General features: G+C 42.2%; 2 protein-coding genes across 3 annotated transcripts; one reads left to right on the forward strand and one right to left on the reverse strand.

Annotated features, from left to right (window-relative positions):
• On the forward strand, positions 1204-7662 carry LOC8072812 (C2 and GRAM domain-containing protein At1g03370). The gene is made up of 9 exons (XM_002436860.2): positions 1204-2109; positions 2307-3578; positions 3915-4094; positions 4329-4615; positions 4702-4818; positions 5231-5493; positions 5670-5838; positions 5944-6216; positions 7019-7662. The coding sequence occupies exons 1-9, from the start codon at positions 1761-1763 to the stop codon at positions 7211-7213; spliced, it is 3105 nt and encodes a 1034-aa protein (XP_002436905.1). The 5' UTR covers positions 1204-1760; the 3' UTR covers positions 7214-7662.
• On the reverse strand, positions 11941-17593 carry LOC8072813 (zinc finger protein CONSTANS-LIKE 9). 2 transcript variants are annotated; one of them, XM_021448504.1, is made up of 5 exons: positions 17254-17593; positions 14895-15577; positions 13999-14214; positions 12932-13236; positions 11941-12780 (listed from the first exon to the last, which is right to left on the reverse strand). In XM_021448504.1, exons 2-5 carry the CDS (start codon positions 15477-15479, stop codon positions 12651-12653), a joined length of 1236 nt encoding a protein of 411 aa, XP_021304179.1. In that variant the 5' UTR covers positions 15480-15577; positions 17254-17593; the 3' UTR covers positions 11941-12650. The 2 variants fall into 2 exon arrangements, with proteins under 2 accessions (XP_021304179.1, XP_002438266.1); XM_002438221.2 differs by having other exon boundaries at positions 11995-12780; positions 13999-14199.

Genomic DNA, 23336 nt, shown 5'->3' on the forward strand with positions numbered 1-23336 from the left:
AAACAGGCTCAGATTGCATTATATAAGCCTGGCTAGAGGCTAAGTCGGAGAACCAAACACACTCTATGAGAATTATAGGGTACCAAAACTAGGATTATCGATACTATTGGGGGCGAAGCGAAGGCTACCAAAACAAGGATGATGACTTGAGAACTAAGTTCCCTTCACTCCAATTTCTCTTTTGTCCCCTATTTTCCTTGTCCCTCGTTTACAAATCAAAAGCTTTGTTTCATTATCTTGGCCCGACCTCCGGCTATCTGAATGGCTCTTCTTGCTCCTAAAGTCTTCCCCCTTTGCCCCACATCAACCTTGTTGCAAAGTTTCTAGATTTATATGCATGTAAAATGAATCCAATTTTTGGTATATGAAATGGTTTCAATCATCTTTGCATCATGAAAGCATTTAAGTGGACTGGAGTTGTATTGGCAGTGTTGGCTCAAGATTTAAAGCTTTTCAGGATGGGAATAGAGAACTAAAATTTTATATTAGAATTTGATTACTCCATCCAGAAACAAAGAGGACCCTAGATTTGTATCTAATGTTTTAAATTTAGTAACATAAATATTACGAATTATCATATATATTATAAACAAATTTGGTTGAATTTATAGAAACACATCAAAAGTGTCAACCTTTGCCATACAACTTACACGGATGCACCTCTATTATCCTAGCCTTTGTAATTTCGTATTTAATTGTTTTTTTTTGTCTGTGCTACTGTATCTCTACATGTCGATATTAATCCGTATATCTCTACACGTCGGTATTAATCCCTATGACATGAAATACATCCAAAAGCGCTCTCTTGTTTTTTTTTTCACCTTTTCAAAAGAAATGAGTTTATGAAGTATAGTATTAACATTTAAGATTCTATGGTAAATATTAATATATGTTTTTTATATGAAGAATAGTATTATTATGATAAATATTAATATATCTTCTTTTAATGAATTTAGTCAAAATTATGATAGTTTTTTTTTTAGAATCGTGTGGATGGAATGTTCGAAAAATTACTACCTTTGCAAGTAGAGAGCTTGGAGGCACGTTCGGAGTGCCCAAAAAACGGGGTGGGAGTTGGACTTTGGGGGCAATGGGAGCGACGGCGACCAGATTTGGGGGCTGGCTTGGTTGCCCTGCCCCCGCCATCGCCTCCAAGGTCCAACGGACGAGACGAGACGAACGCACGGACTGACCTGACGCCCCTGACGGTTCGTTTGAAAGTCAGCAGGCGACGAACGCGACGCGGGGTGGACTCGCCCCGTCTCCGTCTCCTCCTTCCGCCCGCACCCCCTCTTCTCCCTCCCTCCCTCCCTCCATCGAATCCAGGCCTTCATTGCCCTGACCCGAACCTCCCATCCACCACCACCTCCTCCTCCTCCCAGCGAGTCAATCGCCCTCAACACACGCGGTTCGTTCTTACTGTTTTCCCGGGAGGGAGGCCTTTCGTGTGTGTGTGTATGTGTTTGCGCTGGCTGCTGCTGCTGCCTCTTCAAGTCGTCTTCTTGCACGCCCTTCTCTTCTCTCCCGTATTCCTTCTCCCTCCTTGGACCCCGGCTGCTGCTGCTGCCCTCAACACACGCGGTTCGTTCTTGCGACAAGAAGAGAAGACGAGAAAGGAAACCTGAGAGAGTCGCGGCTTCTCGGATTGCTTCGGTTCCATTTTGATTCGATTGGAGGATACATACGGACGCCCCCCAAATCGAATCGAATTTCTTGGCAACAGTAACAGTACACACAAACTAGATTCTCGATTCGTCCCAATGAGGCTGGTGGTGCGCGTCATCGAGGCGCGGGGCCTCCCGCCCACGGACGCCGACGGGACGCGGGACGCCTACGCCAAGGCGCAGCTCGGCAAGCAGCGGGCCAAGACCAAGGTGGTGCGCAAGACGCTCTGCCCCGCCTGGGACGACGAGTTCGCCTTCCGGGTCGGGGACCTCAGGGACAACCTCCTCGTCTCCGTGCTTCACGAGGACCGCTACTTCGCCGACGACGTCCTCGGCCAGGTCAAGGTGCCCCTCACCGCCGTGCTCGACGCCGAAAACCGCACGCTCGGGACGCAGTGGTACCAGCTGCAGCCCAAGAGCAAGAAGTCCAAGCTCAAGGATTGCGGTAAGGAGTGGACACACCTCACCAGTTATCTTGTTTCATTTATTTATTTATTTGCACTTCACCTTCAGTTTGTGATTTTTGTTTCCCTTGTTCTAGACTTCTAGTTAGTTATTCTATAGTTGCCCCATGTCCCATGATGATGATACTCTGTGTAGGAGAGATTAAACATGTTTGTTTCCTGATGGTGGCTTTTGTAGGAGAAATTCGTCTCAATGTTTCTCTGGCTCAAAACTACTCTGAAGACACGGGGACTATTGCACATTGGGCCTCTGATGACCTTGCATCAAATTCAGACAAATCAACTGAATTGGTGAAAGGATCTTCTTTGCCGAATATTCCTATTGAAGTATCCACAGCAGTACCAGAGATCGATGAGATAGAAGTGGCCAAGGAGGATAAATCAAGCGCTGCTCCATCATTTGTCAACAAGCTATATCAAATGTTTAATAGTAAACCAAAAGATGCAGAGGCTTCTGCTCCACCTCCCTCCAAGCTGAACGACGCTTCAGATATTACGGAAGAAACGCTGTCAACCACCTCTGAAGCTCCCGAGAAGCAGGATCATGATGCCAGTGCAACTATAACCTTTGATGAGCTACTGAAGTCCTTCAGTTCTCAGCATGAGGGGAAAGAAATGCCTGAAAATTTGTCAGGTGGAGTTGTTCTTGATCAAGTTTATGCTGTTGCACCGAGTGACTTGAACACACTTCTTTTCTCTCCAAGTTCAGACTTTCTGCAATCATTTGCAGAGATGCAAGGAACTACAGGTCTTGAAGTTCAGCAATGGCGACTTGAAAATGATGGTGAAATCCTGAGGAGGGTGGTAAGCTACACAAAAGCTCCTACTAAACTAGTTAAGGCCGTGAAAGCAACAGAGGACATGACATATTTGAAGGCAGATGGAGAGATGTTTGCAGTTTTTGCAGATGTTAGTACTCCTGATGTTCCATTTGGCAATACTTTCAGAGTGGAGGTTTTGACCTGTATATTGCCAGGACCTGAATTACCAGATGACGAAAAATCTTCACGTCTTATGGTCTCTTGGCGCATAAATTTTGTCCAAAGTACCATGATGAAGAGCATGATTGAAAGTGGAGCAAAACAAGGCTTCAAGGATAACTACATTCAGTTCTCTGAGCTGCTGGCTAAATATTTTAGGCCGGTTGATGCAAAAGATACAACAGCTAGTAATGAAGTGCTTTCTTCTGTGCAACCAGAGCAAGAATCGGACTGGAAGCTAGCATTTAGAATATTTGGAAATTTCGCACTTTTGTCCTCAGTTTTTGCGTTTGTTTATGTTTCTGCCCACATCATCCTTGCCAGCCCTAGTATAATTCAAGGTCTTGAGTTCCCGGGGCTGGACTTGCCAGATTCTGCTGGTGAAGTTGTAGTTTGTGGAGTTCTTGTTCTACAAGGAAAGCGTGTGCTAAATATGATTGCACGATTTATCCAGGCGAAGAGGAAGAGAGGTACTGCATATCGCTCTTTTTATGTTGTTTCTTTTTTTATGGAGACTGCAATACATTCTTAACTCAAGTGTTAATTCATCAGAGTACTCATGTACCAACTGGTGACAGTCAGAACTACTGTAAGTAATGAAATTTCAGTAGATAAATCATGCAGTACACGGCATTCAATAGCCACAAGAGCATGTAGCTGTTAGGGCTTAAGTCAAGTGCTTCCTAATAGGACTAATAGGTTACTGTGTTTTTCTTTGATTCAACAAAACCTTCAGGTTTGAGTTACTGTTCTGGATAATTACACTCTTACAATCTGCCATATTGACCTTTTGGATTATATATTAGGTGATCATGGAGTCAAAGCACAAGGGAATGGCTGGTTGCTGACTGTTGCTCTGATGGAGGGAACCAACTTGGCAGCTACCAAATCATCTGGTTACTCTGATCCATATGTTGTATTTACATGCAATGGGAAGACAAAGACAAGTTCGATTAAGTTTCATACCCTTGAGCCTCAGTGGAATGGTAAATCTATACCTTTCCTATTTCTGTCATTCATCAGCCATTGCAGAATTCATTTGACATACATCGTCAAGCAGCTTGTCTTATATATATTTTTTATTTACCAGCACTTTTTAGTTATGTGGTCCATTACTTCAGCACTTCTGTTGGACACTTCGTATTATTTATCCGTAATCTGGTCCTATATAGAACTGCAAGTTGTTGAGTTGTGTGCTATAACCTTTCCAAAACTTGCAGAAATTTTTGAATTTGATGCCATGGAAGATCCCCCATCAGTGATGGAAATACATGTGTATGATTTCGATGGACCCTTCGACGAAGTTGCCTCCCTTGGTCATGCTGAAGTGAATTTCTTGAAATATAATAATATATCCGAGCTTGCTGACATTTGGATTCCTCTGAAAGGAAAGCTGGCTCAAGCATGTCAGTCAAAATTGCATCTAAGAATCTTCTTAAACAATACAAGGGGTAATGAAGTTGTGAAGGATTACCTGGACAAAATGGAGAAAGAAGTTGGCAAAAAGGTGAGAATTTTCTCTCCTGTCATCAGTTGTGGCCAATATCATCCTATCTTGGCAATATATTGACTTACCCAAAATTCATTCTACAGATTGCTATGAGGTCTCCTCACACAAACTTAGCATTCCAGAAAATCTTTTCTTTGCCACCAGATGAATTTCTTATCAATGATTTTACTTGTCACTTAAAGAGGAAAATGCTAACACAGGTAAATGTTCATTATTTACGCTTATTTGCCTTCTGTGCTTCTTTTTATCGTGTACTGTGGGTGAGCCTTCAAGCAGTTAAGTTCATAATGCTTCAATACCCTTTTTCTCGTTATCCTAGAAACAAGCTGTCAGATTTATGCACATGAATTGTTATGCCAGGGGTTTCCAAATCTAGAGATGGTAGTCAGACTTTTCACCTTCTATTCCATATCCTTTGTATTCATTATGATCCGGCTTCACAATCTTGTTTAACCATTAACCAATATATTTAACTTTTTTGTCTACTTATCTTGATTCAATTAATCTAATCAGTGATTACTAAAGGGCATCGCTGTTACTTTACAACAAAAAAAACATAACCTTTTTATGTCATCATGCCTGAGAACTAAATCATGTCTGCCTGTGTTGCAGGGTCGTCTTTTTCTATCTCCAAGAATATTTGGGTTTTACACAAATCTTTTTGGCCACAAAACAAAATTCTTCTTTCTTTGGGAAGATATTGAAGACATCCTACTGGTCCCTGCGACATTATCTTCAATGGGAAGTCCATCTCTGGTGATTATTCTTCGGAAGGGCAGAGGAATGGATGCAAAGCATGGAGCAAAGCAACTGGATAGTGAAGGGAGACTAAAGTTTCATTTCCAGTCTTTTGTCTCATTCAGTGTGGCGCATAAGTAAGTACATTTTCTTGCATGATACATATGAACCCGACTTATCATATGTGGTTGGCCATCTCAAGAGAACCTCCTTAAAAAGGGCTGTCTATCTTTCTGTCTATTTACACGTCACCTGTTTAGTTCTGTTTCTTCACGAGCATGTTTGTTTAAAATGCCAATGGCCTTCTTTACAGAACAATAATGGCACTGTGGAAGGCAAGGTCCTTGACCCCTGAACAAAAGGTACAGCTTGTAGAAGAGGAATCAGAAACAGAAGACTTCCAAAATGAGGAAGGAGAATCTTTCTTAGGGATAGAGGATGCCAAAATGTCAGGAGTGTTTTCATCCACAAAACCTTTTGATGTAAGATTCTTTATTCTATCGAGACATAATGTGCAATCCACCATGTTCTCCACAAAAGGATCAAAGAGTTACAACTTTATATTGTAATTAACTTTGTGTCACTAGGTATCAACACTCATGGGCATATTTGAGGGTGGTCCATTGGAGTGCCGGGTGATGGAGAAAGTTGGCTGCATGGATTACTCTGTTACAGAATGGGAACCTGTCAGAGCTGATATTTACCAGAGGCAAGTTCATTATAAGTTTGACAAGAAATCAGCACGGCATGGAGGAGAAGCAATGAGCACCCAGCAGAAGTCCCCTTTGCCTAATAAGAATGGCTGGCTTGTTGAAGAAGTGATGACACTTGAAGGTATCCCTGTTGGTGAATGTTTCAATGTAAGAGCTGATTCCCTGGTATTTTATTATACAAATTTCAATGTCAGTTATATGTTGCATTTTGCATGATACTATATATTAGCATGCTTCAAGTGTCACATCTTCCTTTTTTATGATTGGCATTCTTTCTGTCATGTTTTCACTTTTTATTAGCTTGATAATCTTGAATGTGTTTTTGTTCTTTCTCTACATTATTTCTCTTTCTTTTGCTTGGGAATTCCATGGTCAGCCAGAAACACAGTGACAAGGTGTGTTTTATTGGATGCCACACATATGCTAGTGTGGTGGATATTGCCCATTTTTTCATTTGGGCCTTAATGATAATTATGATGGTGGCTATGCTAGAGGATCAAGCCTTGTTTAGTTCACCCTGAAAACCAAAAAGTTTTCAAGATTCCCCGTCACATCGAATCTTGTGGCAAATGCATGAAACATTAAATATAGACGAAAACAAAAACTAATTACACAGTTTAGCTGTAAATCACGAGACGAATCTTTTGATCCTAGTTAGTCTATGATTGGATAATATTTGTCACAAACAAACGAAAGTGCTACAGTACCGAAAAGTTTTCACTTTTCGGAACTAAACAAGGCCCTGAAATCCATGTGTGTTGCTATTGCAAAATACAAAAAAACATTGCAGTATATACAAGTAGCTAGATGCACTTAAAGGAAGAGCGAAAGAAAGAAAAACAGTTTCTTTGGTCATAGGCAACGGTCATCTTGTTTTTTTCATCACTTTGTCTCACTTAAAGTGTTGTACTTATTTCTTAATGCCACTTAATTGTGCTCTCTCTCACAGCTCCATATTCGATACCAACTGGAGAACAACGCATCCAAGCAGAAGACTTGCACTATCCAGGTATCTATTGGCATAGTATGGTTGAAGAGCTGCAAGAACCGAAAGAAGATCACGCAGGATGTAGCAACCAGTGCATCTTCTCGCCTCAAGAAGATATTTAGCCAACTTGAGAAGGAATCTATACCAGCAAAGTAGGAAGCTTGTTTTTGTCTGCGTCCTGCTTTTGCTGCTGCACATATGCTAGCACTATGTTTGTTCTTGCGCGTCCTGCTGCCCATGCTGAGCAGAGATCAGTGGCATAATGAGAAGTTGCAGCACACGGCAAAGCCCTCAAGAAGATTTTATAAAGCAACACAAAGCAAGGGCCTCATTGCAAGATTTTAGATTAGATAACTTTTAACTAACTGTAGAGCCTGGCATGTGGTTTAGCTAACCATGTATACATAATGTTCAAGCATTGTTCTGACTTCTACAAAAGTTAAGAGGATCTGATTTTTTTTTTTTTGAAACATAGGATCTGAAATTCTGAATCTTGTCTGCACCCTTTAGTTAGATTGGAAGGAAAGGTAGCTTCCATGGTCACAGAAAAATAACTGTTAAGATAGCTTCCATGGTCACAGGAAAATTACTGTTCTTTTCTTGCACTTTTACTCTCCTGTAGGGTGTGCTTGGAGCAAAGGATTGAAAAATGGAGGAAAGGAAGAAAACACAGGAGGATTGAGAAAGGGAGGAAAGGGTGAAAACATAGAAATATGAAAGCAGTGTAAGAGAACAACAGAGGAAGAAAGCCAAATTAGTCTTGTGATGCACCAAATGCACCTCCGAGTTTCTCCTTAGACCCCGATTCAAAACGTTTTCAACCCTTTTTGAAAATTTATTAACTTCAAGTGTTTTCATAGAAGACAACCACTACCTTTTGCATATGTTAGCATTTTCAAACCATTTCACAAGGTTTTCAAACTCATTTGCAATTGCTACTCGATCCTAGCAACACATGCAAAGTTGCTAAGTGGTACTATATGACCGATATGCAAACGAGTTTGCCCCTTTTAATAGTATACACATATACTTTTAAACCTAGTCGAGCACTTCTCTACTCAACCTTTGAACTGTGAAATGAAATGCCCTACAAATCCGCCTTTGTCTTGCACATTCCATCTCATCTCCTTCGATGGTGATACCACACAAGCATTCAACCTCCATCAAGCCACTTGTAATCGATACAAGTCTTTACATGGATTGATCTTTTATGAATAATATGATCCACTTTATGTCATCACATAGTCTTATTGGTTTATCAGTCACAGTCTCGCTTGCTCTTCACCATTGCACTCAGTCCATCTGCATCCAGCCCTTCGCTTTAGCTTCACCACCTTGATGGTCCATTGCACCTGAACCTCTAGCTTGCTCATCACACTAGCAACCCATCCTTCATAGCTAGGCCTCACCTCTTGATCTTCTCCACCTAGACACATGACACCATGTCATGTCTCATGCAATGAGCTCCTTAAATAACTAGTTGAGCACTTTCAACATGTCCAAGCCACCTCTTCTCCATGGCTTTATGCTCACACTAATGTACCTATGACCTAAGCTCTTATTTATCTCACATAACACATATTAATCCACTTAAAGTTATTATTCAATTACCAAAATCAAATTGGAACTTTCAAACTCCCCCTTTTGGTAGTTGGTGACAATTCTACAAGATGTGGAAATTAAGTGCATTCCAAGTTAGCATTTTACACAAGTATAAATTGCTAACTTGGTTTGGATTTTATGTTACTTATCCAACTTTTAGGACAACTTGTTAAGATTTAGATAAGCAACATAAAACCTAACTTGGTAGTGATAACTCCCCCTACATGTGTGCTCAAATGGTTTGGCTTCAAGTTTGCACAAAATATGAAATTTGTGGGAGTTCTACCACTACTAAGTGATGCTAAGGTATATAAGATAGAAGTGTACATCTATAGCGTGTATACCACATTGCATTGGAATAATTCTTAGCATCAACATCTTGCTAGACACAAGTGAGACTATCTAGATAACATGTGAAATCAATATTATAAATAAGGTCCTAGTTACCACTTGCAAGTTACGACTAGGCTAAAGATACCACAAGATAAAGCATTCATCATCCAAGGCATAGTCTAACAAACACCTACAAACAAGCATGATAAGCTAGGCGATCACACTGCTAGGATGCAGATAGCACAAGGGAGAGCCCTAGCGGCTCTTTGGCCATTGGAGGTTGGTTAGCACCTTTAGTTCTTGGTGTCCATCCTCTTAGGAGTGTTTTAGCCCCACGACACATATGCTTAGTTGTGTGCATATCCAATTGTGAGAGTGCGATTCTATTGCATAACTATTATAAGGTAATTTGAATTGGTTTTGAGAGTTTAGAGGTAAGATGGTTTGGTTTTAGGTCTTATTTAGAACGGCTTCAAGTGCTCCATATCCACCATTAAACAGCTCCAGATCTGTTTTTTTAGTCAAACACCTTGCTCCACCAACTCTAGATCTCCCAAAACTCGGATCTAAGGGCCACATACAAGGATTCCCTGAGGTGCTCTGAAAACTCATGGATCTGTGGAGTTGGCCAAAATTACCCACCATGCTACTGATTAGTAGAAAATGATTGTTCGTCTATTTCTTTCTCAGGTTTCTTCCCTGTAGCGACTCCCACGCTACCTCACACTTAGTCATGTTGCCCTGACGATCAAGCTCGCCTCCGCGCTAGCCCCGCATCAGCTGCCTTGGCCATGCCAGCTCTACAATAGTCATCCAACGACTAGTTTCTGTCAGAAAGCTCCGGTGTGTAATATCTACTTCAAAACTACAGTTCGTGCACAACGACTAGTTTGGATGTTGGGGCTATATATACCCCTTTACTAGCTTATTTGATGGTATTATAATGTACTAAAGTTGTAAAGGAGTTGAGGCTCTATTTCAAGTGCTCTAGACACCAAAAGTACTTGAGCAATTATTAGGTGATTGGCGTAGTGCTAACGCTAGTTATACCACCATCTTGGTGCTTTGATCTAGTCTTAGTGTTTAGTGAGGTTTTCATATCTCTTGACACTTAGTGTTTGTGCTCACTATTGTTGTACACTAGAGGCTTGTGATCTTGCAAGAACAAACCAACCATATTTGTGGTATGGTCGCCTAGCTTGTACTAGAGGTACACTGTTTTAGCTGAAAGCTCGATGGTGAAGACGGTGGGAAGCAGATTGAGATAGGCTATCTCGGAGACCCATTTGTGCATGCAAAAGGCTCGGGAGCTATCCGCAGATTTGCTTGACCGTGAGCTTGGCCCTTACAATGACACCCTTGTAATTAAAGGGCTCCAACGAGGACTAAAGGGAAGTATAAGCTTATCGATACTTCGAAAAAAATACCATCATCGATAGTTTGCATTCTCTATCTCATCTACACTTTTGCATTTACTTGCTTTCCTAGGTTTTATGTTGTATCTTTTCTAGTCTAGGTTGGGAGCTTAGTTAATAGGTTTGAAATCTAGGATGCAAAACTGTAGAAATATTTATGTTTTGATAATTAAGTTATAGTTGGCCATTACTTCCACGCTCCCCCACCCCACCCCTCACACCCTCCCCACACACACACGTTAGGCGACATCAAGATGTAATGGGAGCAAGAAAGATACGCCCGATTACGATCTGTATTCACATATCCTAAGGACACAAAGTTTAGTACTCCCTGTATCTCAAATTATAAGATATTCCAAGAATTTTGGGGAGTCAAAGTATCTCAAGTTTGGCCAAATTTATATGATAAAATAATAACATTTATGATGTCAACTAAGTATCATTAAATTTCTCATTAATTATATTTTTATAGGATACTTATTTTAATGTCACATAATTTTTTTCCTATAATTTTGGTCAAACTTGAGATTATTTGACTCTCCAAGATTTTTGGAATCTCTTATAATTTAAAATGGAGGGAGCAACATCTAAGGAAATTTTTATGAGCAATTGATTTTTATCATATTATTCTTGTATTTTTATATGTTGTGATAAACTGATAATTGCTATATACGTGACCCTTTAAATGTAAGTTCTGTTAAACATTATTCAAACTTGAAATATCTTGGAAATAATGTGGACAAGTCCACTCAACTTTGAAATTTCAACTAAATTTATCAAAACTACATTTCCATTTTTACAACATACCATAAATTTATTAAACATATATATACATTTACAAAATCTGATAAAATCATGATCCCACACCTATTAGAAAAAAGTTCCTACCTAAGATAGCAATTCTAACATGGTTGTACAGGCTGACAATTTCACTCTAACTTTGATGTAACATAATATTATGAGTAGATAATGCACAAAAAAATACAAAATAATAATTATTCCATTAGTTAAAATTACAGTTTATTTAGCTTTGTCCTAAGCTAATTTGTACTAACTTTAGAAAAATATAACACCTAAAATATCAAATTCATTTCTTTAAAACTATATAATGTACAAGCTTAGGTAGATTCATTGAGCTACTTGTAAAAAATAAGTGACATTTTAGACATCTGCGTCGTCAAGAAAACAAGATTTGACTGCTTTTTGTGAGTTACAAATATTCTTAAGACAAGAGGATAGTTTTATAAAAGATAAATATTTAAGACAAACAATCATATCATTTTTAAATATTCAAACTCAATGCATAAAAGTTCATATGCAATCAAAGTTTGAAATAGTTGATTTGACAATCCTCAAACATCACCGCTTATTGTAATGTGGGGAAGTAAATTTGAGGCTGGAGGGAGTAAAATATAACGGTGTATACAAGAGAAAAGCAAGAAAGCAGTGTTCCACATTTGTTTTTCCAAAATGACCAGAAGTTTCAACCCCCCAAAAAAAGAATAGGACAAAAATTTACCCTCCATATTGCGATTTGATACAAGAGGACGTATTTGAGGTTTGAGCACATGCTCACTTGCTCAGTAGTTGGTACACAATACAGATAATAATAACAGGAGTCAGTCTGGAAGTTGGTTTGGTTGGACAGAGTGAGCACAGAAAGTTGGTGTCCACTGTCCAGTTATTACATGGGTTCCATCACCAACTTAAAAAGATCAAACTGACCACCAGGTTGACTCCGACCCGGTAATTACACACTCATAATAGCTGAAACACTGCAGATCCCAGCAAATTTTACATGATAATAATAGAAGGAAACTTCACAGGTCACATCTAAAGCCATCTTTGTCTAATCTGGTACGAACGCCTCCAAAAACACCGCAGCTGCCAGACTATGCACGTGGACCGATGCCAGAGTCAGCAGAACGGAGATAAAAATGCAACAAGTCTGTTTAGCTGGGTTCAGGCTACTTCACAAAAGGTGAAGAGTAACTCAAATCGCTCCAGCAAAAAGAAACGGAAGATGCAGTTTCCATCCACTGTACAGGAGAAAAAAGGAGGATCTTCATCCAAAAACTTCTGAAACATCCAAATATTTTTGTATTTTTTTTATCATGCCGACGGCTTTCTCCCTTTTTTTGTTGTTCTTTTCAAAGGCGCGATTTAGCCCAATAGCTTGGATTGCCAGTGCTTTTGCTCTAGCTGCAACGAGCCTTGGTTTAAGTTTGCTAATCTAAATCGCTTCAGTAACTCCTTGTTTGGCAGAGAGGATCGTAGTCATATGCTTCACCAACCTTAACAAATCGTCCCTTGACCCTCTTTCGCACATCTGCTCTAGCCTTGCGAGAAGCATACCTGATCTTCTTGTCGAACCTGTCAGAATGAACAAATGACCACTTAGGTGACTAGTGTTTAAAATATTGATTGCTCTAACTAAATATCTTTTACTGAGTTCCCGTATGGTACAAATCAGCACAATGTTACCAGTTAAATCGCAGAAAGGATTTACAAGAGATGAACTTACTTTCTTCTCTTCTTCTTCTCCTTGTATCGTGTGATAGCGCTGTCTCTACTACCTCCAGCAATTGAGCCCTCAGGGCCAGGAGGCTGCCAAGGAGGCTCACCCATAAGAAGCAATGATGATACCACACAATCTTGGTGGTCTCCAGCACTACTCTCCCCAGTCAAACCGGAAAAGGAAAGAGACAGACTAGACCTAGCCTGCCTCAAAGGGATACAAACACTGGAATCACCTTTCACTCCTGGGTTCGACATCCCAGAGTCAGCAGATACCGCATTGCTATTAGCAGGTTGCTTCAACTTGGATTGCTGAAAAACATGAGACATGAATCCTATAATAATCCTATAATAAACAAAGGTGTAATTTGTCTAAACAAAACTGACTATGGGATAACACCAAATGGTTTATAGATCTGCAGACATGCATTTAATGCTTATAGGTTACAACGAACTGTGGTTACTGGTTACTTCTTGAACACAAAACTAGATACATAAATTTAGCACAAGCTCTACCTCATGAGTCAAGACCCAAGACAAACAGGAAGAAGGCAAGATTGATCCTGCCTTTTTGCACTTCAGAACAGTCAACAATTTTGAACACTTTGTCAATAATAAGCTATGAATAAAAGAAAGAAAACCTGGGCCCCATGTACCATATTATCTTCTGAAGTCCCAAGTCTAGCTAAATTATTACTTCAATAGTATAAAATGTTAATGTTTTCAAAAAAAAATAGTATAAAAGGTTAAACTGAAATATATGAGTTCATGACAAACAATCTAGCAACCATTAATTTAGTGCCTTGCTGCTTTTCTCAAATAAGGACTATAGTTGCACATGGAAAAACTTATCACTCAGTTCAATTTGGCAGTAGGTTTTCCATCTGAACTTTGATGAGGTAACAGGAAATTGAACGGCTTATAAGTTACACATATTGGGAGGACTAAGGTAATGGTTCAGTTGACTGGCACAACAAAGAGAACACCAACACTATTGAGATGTGCATGTACACATGGATGTGAGTGACTGTAAAGAATTAAGAAATACAAAATATTCATCAGCAAACTACAAACCTCGGTGGAATTCCCAGCAGGTGCTTCCTTCACTTCAAAGTAACTGTCTATTCCAGCATCATCAAACAGTTGCTCTGTTTGAATATGAGAGGTACCAAAGAGTTCTTCGTAATTTTCAAAAGCAAGGTCAACATCATCCACACAAAAATCTTCATATATGCTGTCCTTACTGAACATATCTTTATCTGGTGTATAGGGAACCTGCACACAGGAATCCTGTGAATATGTTAGTGACAGATTAATATTTGAAAAGGCACGCTACAATCGGATAAGGCCTACAAATTTTGCATATGCTATACAGAGAAATAACATATGACAAGATACAATAAGTCCTTTCACCGCAGTGCATCTGTGAATTCTCACAGCCAAAAGAAGGCAACAAAAGAATACATAATAATATACAGATTGTCCACCCTAGGAGTTACTAAGGTGGTGGCTAGGTAACATAAATACCATCTGAACAAGATTCAGATGTGGATGCCACATAGTGAAAAACTGAAAATAAACAAAGATATATACAATTACCAGTTTTTCATTTCAGATAGACAGGGATATGCAATTATTGATACGATCTCAGCAACATCAGTATTTTTGTGCATGGTACAGTAGATTTATTTATAAAGCTTATTAGCAATTCTTTTGTTCATAATTCATTGTTTATCTTTTTTTATGAGGATTTTGTTTTATCTCATTGTTCATTAAGCAAACCAAAAGCGGACGAAAGACCAAATACAAAAGAAAACAATTACGTGACATGTCAAATGATAAACATCAACTGTAGGGAGTGAAGTCATTGGTGACATATATTGCACATGGAAGTAGAATATGCAGCAGCAGAGATGAATAACTAAATCTATGTATGAGGTATCAGGGATATGTGAATAGCCTTAAAACACCTTATCTGGTGGGGAGTCCACAGATCCAGCTGTCTGATCAGTAGCAAGCGGAAGCAGGTTCACTCCAGCTCCTGAAGAGGAACCTACCAAAGGCTTGTCACAAGTACCAAGATCACTTATAAGTGTTTCGCTAGCTATATCTAACAAATTATTGTCCCCTGCAGCATTATCTTGACTACTGACACCACTGTCGCTGATGCTCATCATGCTTATTCCTTGCTCACAGTTCGGCTCAGGTGCTACATTAGGAATATCTGAAACGAAGGACCATATTCTAGAAAGTTCTGCAGATGATGGACATCCTGAGTAGCAATTTATAGTCTGCCTTTTGTGTCCGGCAGCTGAGGATCCTGCAATGTGGCCATTCCAATCACAATTTTGGCAAAGTGAGGCATTCTCCGCTAGACAGCGGACCATAGCAGGCTGTGAAGCACACCGGTCACATAAAAGGGTCCTTGTATGGCGCCGAGAAAGTGCATTAGCTGAATGAACATTACGGTCGCATGATAAACACAAGGATGCTGCATCTGATCGGCAGTAAACCATGGACCTCTGCTCCCCACAGAAATCGCAGAGAGCGCCCATGACCTTTCCTATCAGCAAACTTCAAACCAGCTTCAGGAGATGTATGATGCCAACAAACTCTTCTTCACAGTGTTTCCCGATCAATAATTACAAGGAACCTGTGCAGTATCGATAAGCAGCTATTAGAAAGTATGCGCAAAAAAAGGCAGCTATTAGAAAGAATTACTACTACATCAGTAATCATTCTGAATCTTTTACAACAAGAATAATAATATTATTATAAGTACTACTATTTTATGAACTAGTACCCATACATGTGTTCGAAAAAATGTACATGATAGTATGACACTGACGTGATGACAGAAATTTGTTACTGGCATGACCATGGCACCCACCCAAACAGCAGGTTGCTTATTTTTTCAACTTCATCCAAGAGAAACACTCAAACATGTTCCACACATCAACATCTTACATCAGCTACCAGCAATATAAAATCAGGGATAATATAGATTTACTTCCTAATTAGGACATATAGCCGCCATCTGCATTGAGACAATTCTAGGTATCAATTGACTCATTAATCCGTGGACTCCGCCACAATTTGCCGACCGGGCATAAAGAACTGCGAAACCCACTACAAAAGTGCAGGCAACTAATCTTGGAATCTTCTGTTCTCCGTGCATATTATAATTCAAAGCGCCCACTCACTGCTTGCAAGAACGCAAGTATATATTCCACGAGGTCACTAGGTACTACGAATCCTAGAAGAGATAATGTGTAAAAAAATGGAAGCCAACCATCACAAGACACAAATCATAGTCATTCCTGACACTGGTTTCATTAGAAAAATCATATTCTATAATATCCAACTTTTCCAAGCAACCAATGACAGCACGCACAATACTATGCTAGGGAGGAAACATATGAAACATGAATGATTGGACCAATGAAGTGAGCCAACAAACACAGGTCGGTGATAATTTTATTGAAGCTATACTATTCCGAATAAGCAGAGAGAGTTACTTTTTCACCAGCAAAATAATCTCGGAGTTGTTAGAAGGTTTCAGACTAGAAAGAAAATCTTGTGTGTGCAAAGCAAGAAGTAAAGTTGACTTCATCGGAAAACTATATTTGGAAGGAAAAAATGCAAATATTTTCAGGAAGTGATGCATAATAAAAAGATTGCCCTTATAAAAAAACAAAAAAAAGGGTTATAAGCATGAACATTTCTTAAAGCAGTAGATTCACATCTTTGCACCTAAGACTGGATATAGGTACAAAACAAACCATATTTTGACGATTCATATGAGAAACAAAAAAAAAACCATGATTTAAAAGGGATGAAAAAGGTGAAATCTTGTATGCAAAAAAGATATGGCTTTGAGCGCTGCAGAACCAGTAGAGATTAGAGCGAGAGGAGGCAACACGACGATCATTCAGATCAAGGGGGGAAAACCAGCACAAACAGTTTTCTGACAGTACTCATGTCTACCGTGTACTGAACTGAAACAAGTACAGCAAAGCAAAAGAAAAAAAAACATAACCCAAGTAACGAAGAAAAATACAGTACAAACAGCCATTTCTAACACCCTTAATCGGCATCAGCCTGGTCTGAAACGCAAACCAAACAGAAATCCAAGGCAGCCGCCAGCCGCATCGGAATCACCGAACAGAGAAACGGGGCACGCGATAAACCGGCCGGTTTTTTTTTAAAAAAAAAACAAAGATACGTATTTCGCGAATCAGACGTTGGGATTGGAGCCAGCGAATCCGAAAGGAAGAGGTCGATCCCACATCGAAAATCCCGCGACAAGGGAGAGGAAGAATGACTCACCGGACTGAGGCAGAGCAGCCGCCGTCGACTCCTCAGCTCAGATCCGCCGGAGCACCCCGAGCGCTCCGCGGGGGCTCGGGTCCGCAACAGAAACCCAGGAGCTTCTGGAAAGGGGCCAGAACCCTAGTTAAAAACAACCTTTCTTTAGAGAGAGAGAGGGGAAGGGGACGCAGGAAGAGAGAGATGCAGAGAGCAGAGAGCTGGCTGCAAAGGGGAAGAAAGAGGAAGGCAGGCAGAGGCTGGTGGTAGTAGCGTAGAGCAAGCGCGAGCGAGCGAGCGAGAGCTGAGAGGGGGGATGAGGTGGCGGGGCCCACGCCGGTGCGCTTTTGTGCGCTTTTCCGGGGGCAGGAGCGCCATTTCGCTCCGCCGCAGAGGATAAGAGGGGCGCGAGGGAGCCCGGGCCCGCGCCACGTGTGCAGCCTCGTTTTGGCATGCGCGTCCTCGGCCACGCGGCTCGTGCACGCCGCTGTCACTGGCAGGTGGGCTCGAATCGGTGGACCCACGAGTCAGTGAGTAGTGCGGGCGCCGATCCGGTGCGCCGTGGGCTCCGGCGGCGGGACTGTTGCCCCAAAAGGTGAAGCAGTGCGCGCAGGCCGTTCTGACTTGTCCGTGGTACTGGTGCTACAGGTGGGTTGCTTCTCTGGCTCGTGGGCCCGAACGTCACCGATGGACCGTGGTCTCCTTCTTGCCCATTTGGCCGTTTAGGCCCTGCTCCGCGCTGGCTTTTTTTTGGTTGTCTACACTATCTAAACCTGGCTAGCATTTAGTTGAGTTGTGTTTGGTTTGTTGGTTTGGCTGGGGTAGAGTCACCTCCTCTTTACACAGGTAATTTCACCGTCTTTTGTGGCAATTCGTCAAGCACGCGATGAGCGTCACATCTCCACATACGCCATTGTCGTGGTCCGTGCGTCAATCCATGGTGCAGGGCGCGGCGCGCGGCCTAGCGTACTTGCACGAGGCTGCCGCAGGAGGCCACTCCAAGAAGCTCGGCAGCGCGGCGCCGTGTCGTACTTGGCCTGGTGCATGGAGCGAGCGCGAGCATGGACCTGGACCTGGAGGCCTGGGTGCACGGAGCCTGGGCGGGCGTGAGCATGGACCTAGACCTGGAGGACTGGGCGTGGCGTGTCACGGAGCATGGCCCGACACATGGAGCGGGTGCGAGCACGGAGCGAGCACGAAGCCCACGGAAGGGGAAGGCGACATGGACCAGGCCTGGGTGCGCCGCACGTTCAAGGAGGAGCCGCCTCTGTCGGAGGTGGTCAACCCCACGTTGCTCGACAAAGGTGCACACCAAGAAGAAAGTCCTAGCCGTCTTCCACGTCGTGCTCAGGTGCACAGATCTCGACCCCGAGATGCGCCCACACATGCGCGCCGTCGCCAAGAGCCTCGACCGGAGATTCTCCATCCGCATCTCCGGCGACCATGCGCTCGCCTTCGCCCGGCGCCACCGTCGCTAGAGCCTCTGGGCGGGCGCACGCCACAGGGTGCTACCTGATGTGGTGGCCCGGCGCCGCCGCCCCGCCTCGCGCCTCTCGCCTCCGCGCTGGCCTCCCTCACGGATGCCGCCGCGGGCGTGGCTGGGAGTTGCCGAGGAGGTGGGGTTAGGGACAGGAAGGAGACGGAGAAGGTAGGGAGCGGTGACAAGAACCTAGCCAGGGGGCTGGCCAGAGCCTGGCTCAGTTGGAAAGCCCGATTTGGGCATTCAAAGCTGGCCAGGCTATCTCTGTACGGCTGGCCCAAATTGGTCATGCCCCAAGCCTTCTTCAACCAATCAAACACTCATTTTCTGGCCCAAATAAGTCCTGGCCACATGTGAACTGCAACCAAACACACCCATAGGGTTTGGGCCGTGTTTATTTACTCACCTATTTTGCAAAATGGACAATATTTCTCGTCACATTGAATCTTACGGCACATACATGAAACATTAAATATAAATAAAAAATAACCAACTACATAGTTTGTTTGTAATTTACGAGACGAATCTTTTGAGCCTAATTAGTATATGATTGGATAATATTTGTCACATACAAATGAAAGTGCTACAATGTCTATTTTCCAAAAAAATGAAACTAAACAAGACCTTGGTGTTTGTAAGGCCCCGTTTGGTTGCTCTTGGTAAAGTTTAACTCTCGTCACATCAAATATCTGGACACATACATGAAGTACTAAATATAGACTATTTACAAAACTAAAAACGCAGTTAGGCCCTGTTTAGTTCCTCACCTAAAATTTTTTCGTCCATCCCATCGAATCTTTGGACACATGCATGGAACATTAAATGTACATAAAAAATAAACTAATTACACAGTTTGATTGAAAAACGTGAGACGAATCTTTTAAGCCTAGTTACTCCATGATTAGTCTTAAGTACTACAGTAACTCACATGTGCTAATGATAGATTAATTATGCTTAATAGATTTGTCTTGTAGTTTTCTGATGAGCTATGTAATTTGTTTTTTTATTAGTTTCTAAAAACCCCTCCCGACATCCTTCCGACGCATCCGATGTGACACCCAAAAAATTTTCATCTCCAATCTAAATAGGGCCTTAGAGAATAATTTGCGAGACGAATCTTTTAAATCTAATAATTGGTCCATCATTGGATACTAATTATCAAATAAAATGAAAATGCTACAATACCTGTTAAACTTTAACACCCTCAACTAAACACCTCTTTAGTTTAAAGAAAAAGTCACTTCAAGTTTATTAAGGATAGATTTTTGTGTGATTTTCTTATGAGAAACTTACTTCTCGCATATTTTTTTATACAAGGGGTAAGCAAAGGGTATTTTTCATGCTTTTGTAAGCATGTTCGCTTGTCTGAAAAGTTATAGTTGAAAGTACTATTCACTCATTTATTATGAGAGAAAAACATTGTTGGCTGACAGAAAAATAAGGTTTAGGCTTCTTTAATGAAGAAGCTGTCCTTGCAAATACAACTTAAGAAGGAAACAAAAATATTTTAATATTATTGACCCATACGAAATCTAAAAGATCATCCACATACAACAAAGCACTCTATTGCTCTTGTAAAATGAGTTATATATATAATAACTGTGAATTATCTACATGTGTGATAATATAGAAGCACATGACTACTCCATATGGACAAAATTAAGAAGCTACAAATAAATAGTATTCTAGATTCATCATCGATCTTGTATTGAATCAGCACGCTTCTAAAGTTGACTGGTTCCCCTACAATATGAAAAGGGGCAAATATGATCTAATTTGGACATGTTGCTATCTTACTTATGAATGTATTTGATCGATCAGTCATCTCTAATAACTCATCGATCGAGCGCATAATTACGATGGTAACAATTCATCAGCTGCAAGGTACACATGTGGAAGTTTGGGCCCATGTTTGTTCAGCCACATGAAGCTGAAGCATCAACAGCTAGCACACCGTAGCAGCGTGAATTTTCCTTGACTAATTGGAATTTCATTCGACGTACACGTGCTAAAATACTCATCATATCCTGTCCTCTTCTTGTTAATTGGGTATGTATGACGACGTCCTTACTCATTTTTGCAATATATATGAGATGATGGTTCACCAGATCCTACCTCTGTAAAATTTTTATAATCATGTAACCAGTGCTATATTTCAATAAGGCCTTGTTTAGTTCCCAAAAAATTTTGCAAAATTTTTCAGATTTCCCATCACATCGAATCTTTAGACGCATGCATAGAGTATTAAATATAGATGAAAATAAAAACTAATTACACAGTTTGGTCCAAATTGACGAGACGAATCTTTTAAGCCTAATTAGTCTATGATTGGACAATATTTGTCAAATACAAACGAAAGTGTTACAGTGTCGATTTCCTAAAAATTTTTGAAATAAACAAGGCCTAAAATGAGGTGGAGAGAATCCCCCGTTGAAGTGCTAAAAAAAGAGGTTATTTGGATGCCAGCGAGCACCTACCCCACTCCACTCACGGCAGACTGTGTGGTGTAGGTATTTAAAGCCACAAAGTGTGGCGAGACTTAGAGCTTTTATTGCAAACCAGTTATGGCTACCAAAGGTTAGCTTTCAATCAAACAACATACAAAAATACAAAATAGCATGCCACATGTGAGGCTTCATAAGTTGAGACAGACAATCAAACAACCTCTAAATCTCGGCTTATTGCTACTCAATCTTCTCTAGTAAGACTACCCACAGTGTAGTTAATGCCAAAAAAATTTCTTGTACCACCTCTATGTCAGGACTTCATGCATTCGTACTTTTCGCTTGTTCTGAAAAGTTGTGGCTGAAAATAATGTTCGCTAATTTATTATTGAAGAAACAGTGTATACGGATCAGGTCAGAACATGCATCTTCGGAAAGCAATGGAGGCCGGTTGGAATATAAATTTTTACTCCTCAAACACCTAGGAACCAACATGTGTGGGGGGATAGACCCTATACCCTTACGGCTAGACTTGGGCCAGGAGGCTTGGCCCATTACGAGACGAGTTCAAGGCTTGACCCGACAGCCTGGAGTTTCGCGCAAGGAAGCAAGATGTGGAGATCAAACAGGATTCTAGTCGGTTAGAATAGGAATTGATATCGAACTATCTATGACAATTGTAACCGACTGGGATTAGTTTCCAGATCTGTAACCCTGCCCTTCAGACTATATAAGGAGAGGCAAGGGACCCCCCTAGGACATCATATTCTCTCAACACAAATCAATACAACCAGACGCAGGACGTAGGTATTACGCCAACTCGGCGGCCGAACCTGGATAAAAAGCTTGTCCGTGTCTTGCGTCACCATCGAGTTCGTAGTTTGCGCACCGTCTACCGATAAACTACTACTGTGGGTATACCCCAAGGTAGACTGTCGACCAGCTTTCGTCGACAGTGGCGCGCCAGGTAGGGGGTGTGCGTGCAACTTTTCCGGCGAACAAGATGGTCACGATCCCAGCTTCCGCGACCGTGCCTGAAGGCCTCAGTTCACCGTTGGCCAGATCACGTGGACGACGTGCAGCGGCGGCCTCACGACCACGGTTTCGAAAGAGACCCAGATCCAATCTGAGATCACGCCGTCTCCGACCACACACGTGGCGGCACCGAGCGCCCGACCACCGTTCCCGCTCTACAAGGGAAAGAAGATCGACAGCTCGGACCTTCTCCAAGCGCTTGATCGCGCTGACTCCAAGCTACTCGAAGTTTCCCAACTAGTAGACGGAGTTCTGCGTCGACCCGACCAAGCTGCTCCAGCGGATTTTTTCAAATCCCGCCGGCCAACTCGTGTCTCCACACACGAACGGCTGGGAACGTCTCTGACGATAACCTCAACACCCTCAGGACGATCCGTCGAGCTCAAGAAGGAAGATTATCCTTGCGGCCTGAACAACTCGGCCTCTGTTTACTCACAGCACACCCAATCCGTTTTCAGCAAGGCGGGTTGGTCGCCGACAAGGAACGATCGTCACTACGTCAACATGGTGACAATCCGAGAACTACGGGACGGCCAGGTTTCCAGCACCAACTCAAGCACCGGTTCCGTCCCCACCGAGGTTATAAACACCGAAGACGAGGACTACGACCTGGATTTTCCTTCACACCCTCCGGGTTTCAACCGATTCCCGATATTTCCCCCCCGGCGAGGGGATATTGTGTTCAATGTCAGCGCCGACGAACTGGTCATTGATGGAGAAACAGATGACCAGAGGCAACTCCGCGAACAACGCAACGCCGATCGCGCCCGACGACGCGCAGACGAGCAACAACAAATGCCACCAAATAATCTCAACGATGCCTTTGACATGGTCGGGGACCAGCCAGTCTACAAAACGCCAAGCGCCAACGTGGCTGTCGCCATGGCTAACCTAGATCGGCTTCCTGATACCCCCGAGTGCCAGGGAGTCCGGACCAGCATCCGAGCACACCTGATCGCTGCAATGGGACAGACAGCCACTCTGCTCAAGAGAGTCCAGGACGTCTCTTATACGGAAGCCGCCTCCGACCAGACTAATCGTAGCCGGGCCTCACCGTCTCCCAGCAGGCGTCACCGCAGCCGCTCCCCCGACAACCGTCGAGGGGACTCACGGCGCGACGATGGTGGTCGGGACGCCGACGGTCG

The sequence above is a fragment of the Sorghum bicolor genome, chromosome 10, assembly GCF_000003195.3.
Source record: "Sorghum bicolor cultivar BTx623 chromosome 10, Sorghum_bicolor_NCBIv3, whole genome shotgun sequence".
Taxonomy (NCBI): domain Eukaryota; kingdom Viridiplantae; phylum Streptophyta; class Magnoliopsida; order Poales; family Poaceae; genus Sorghum; species Sorghum bicolor.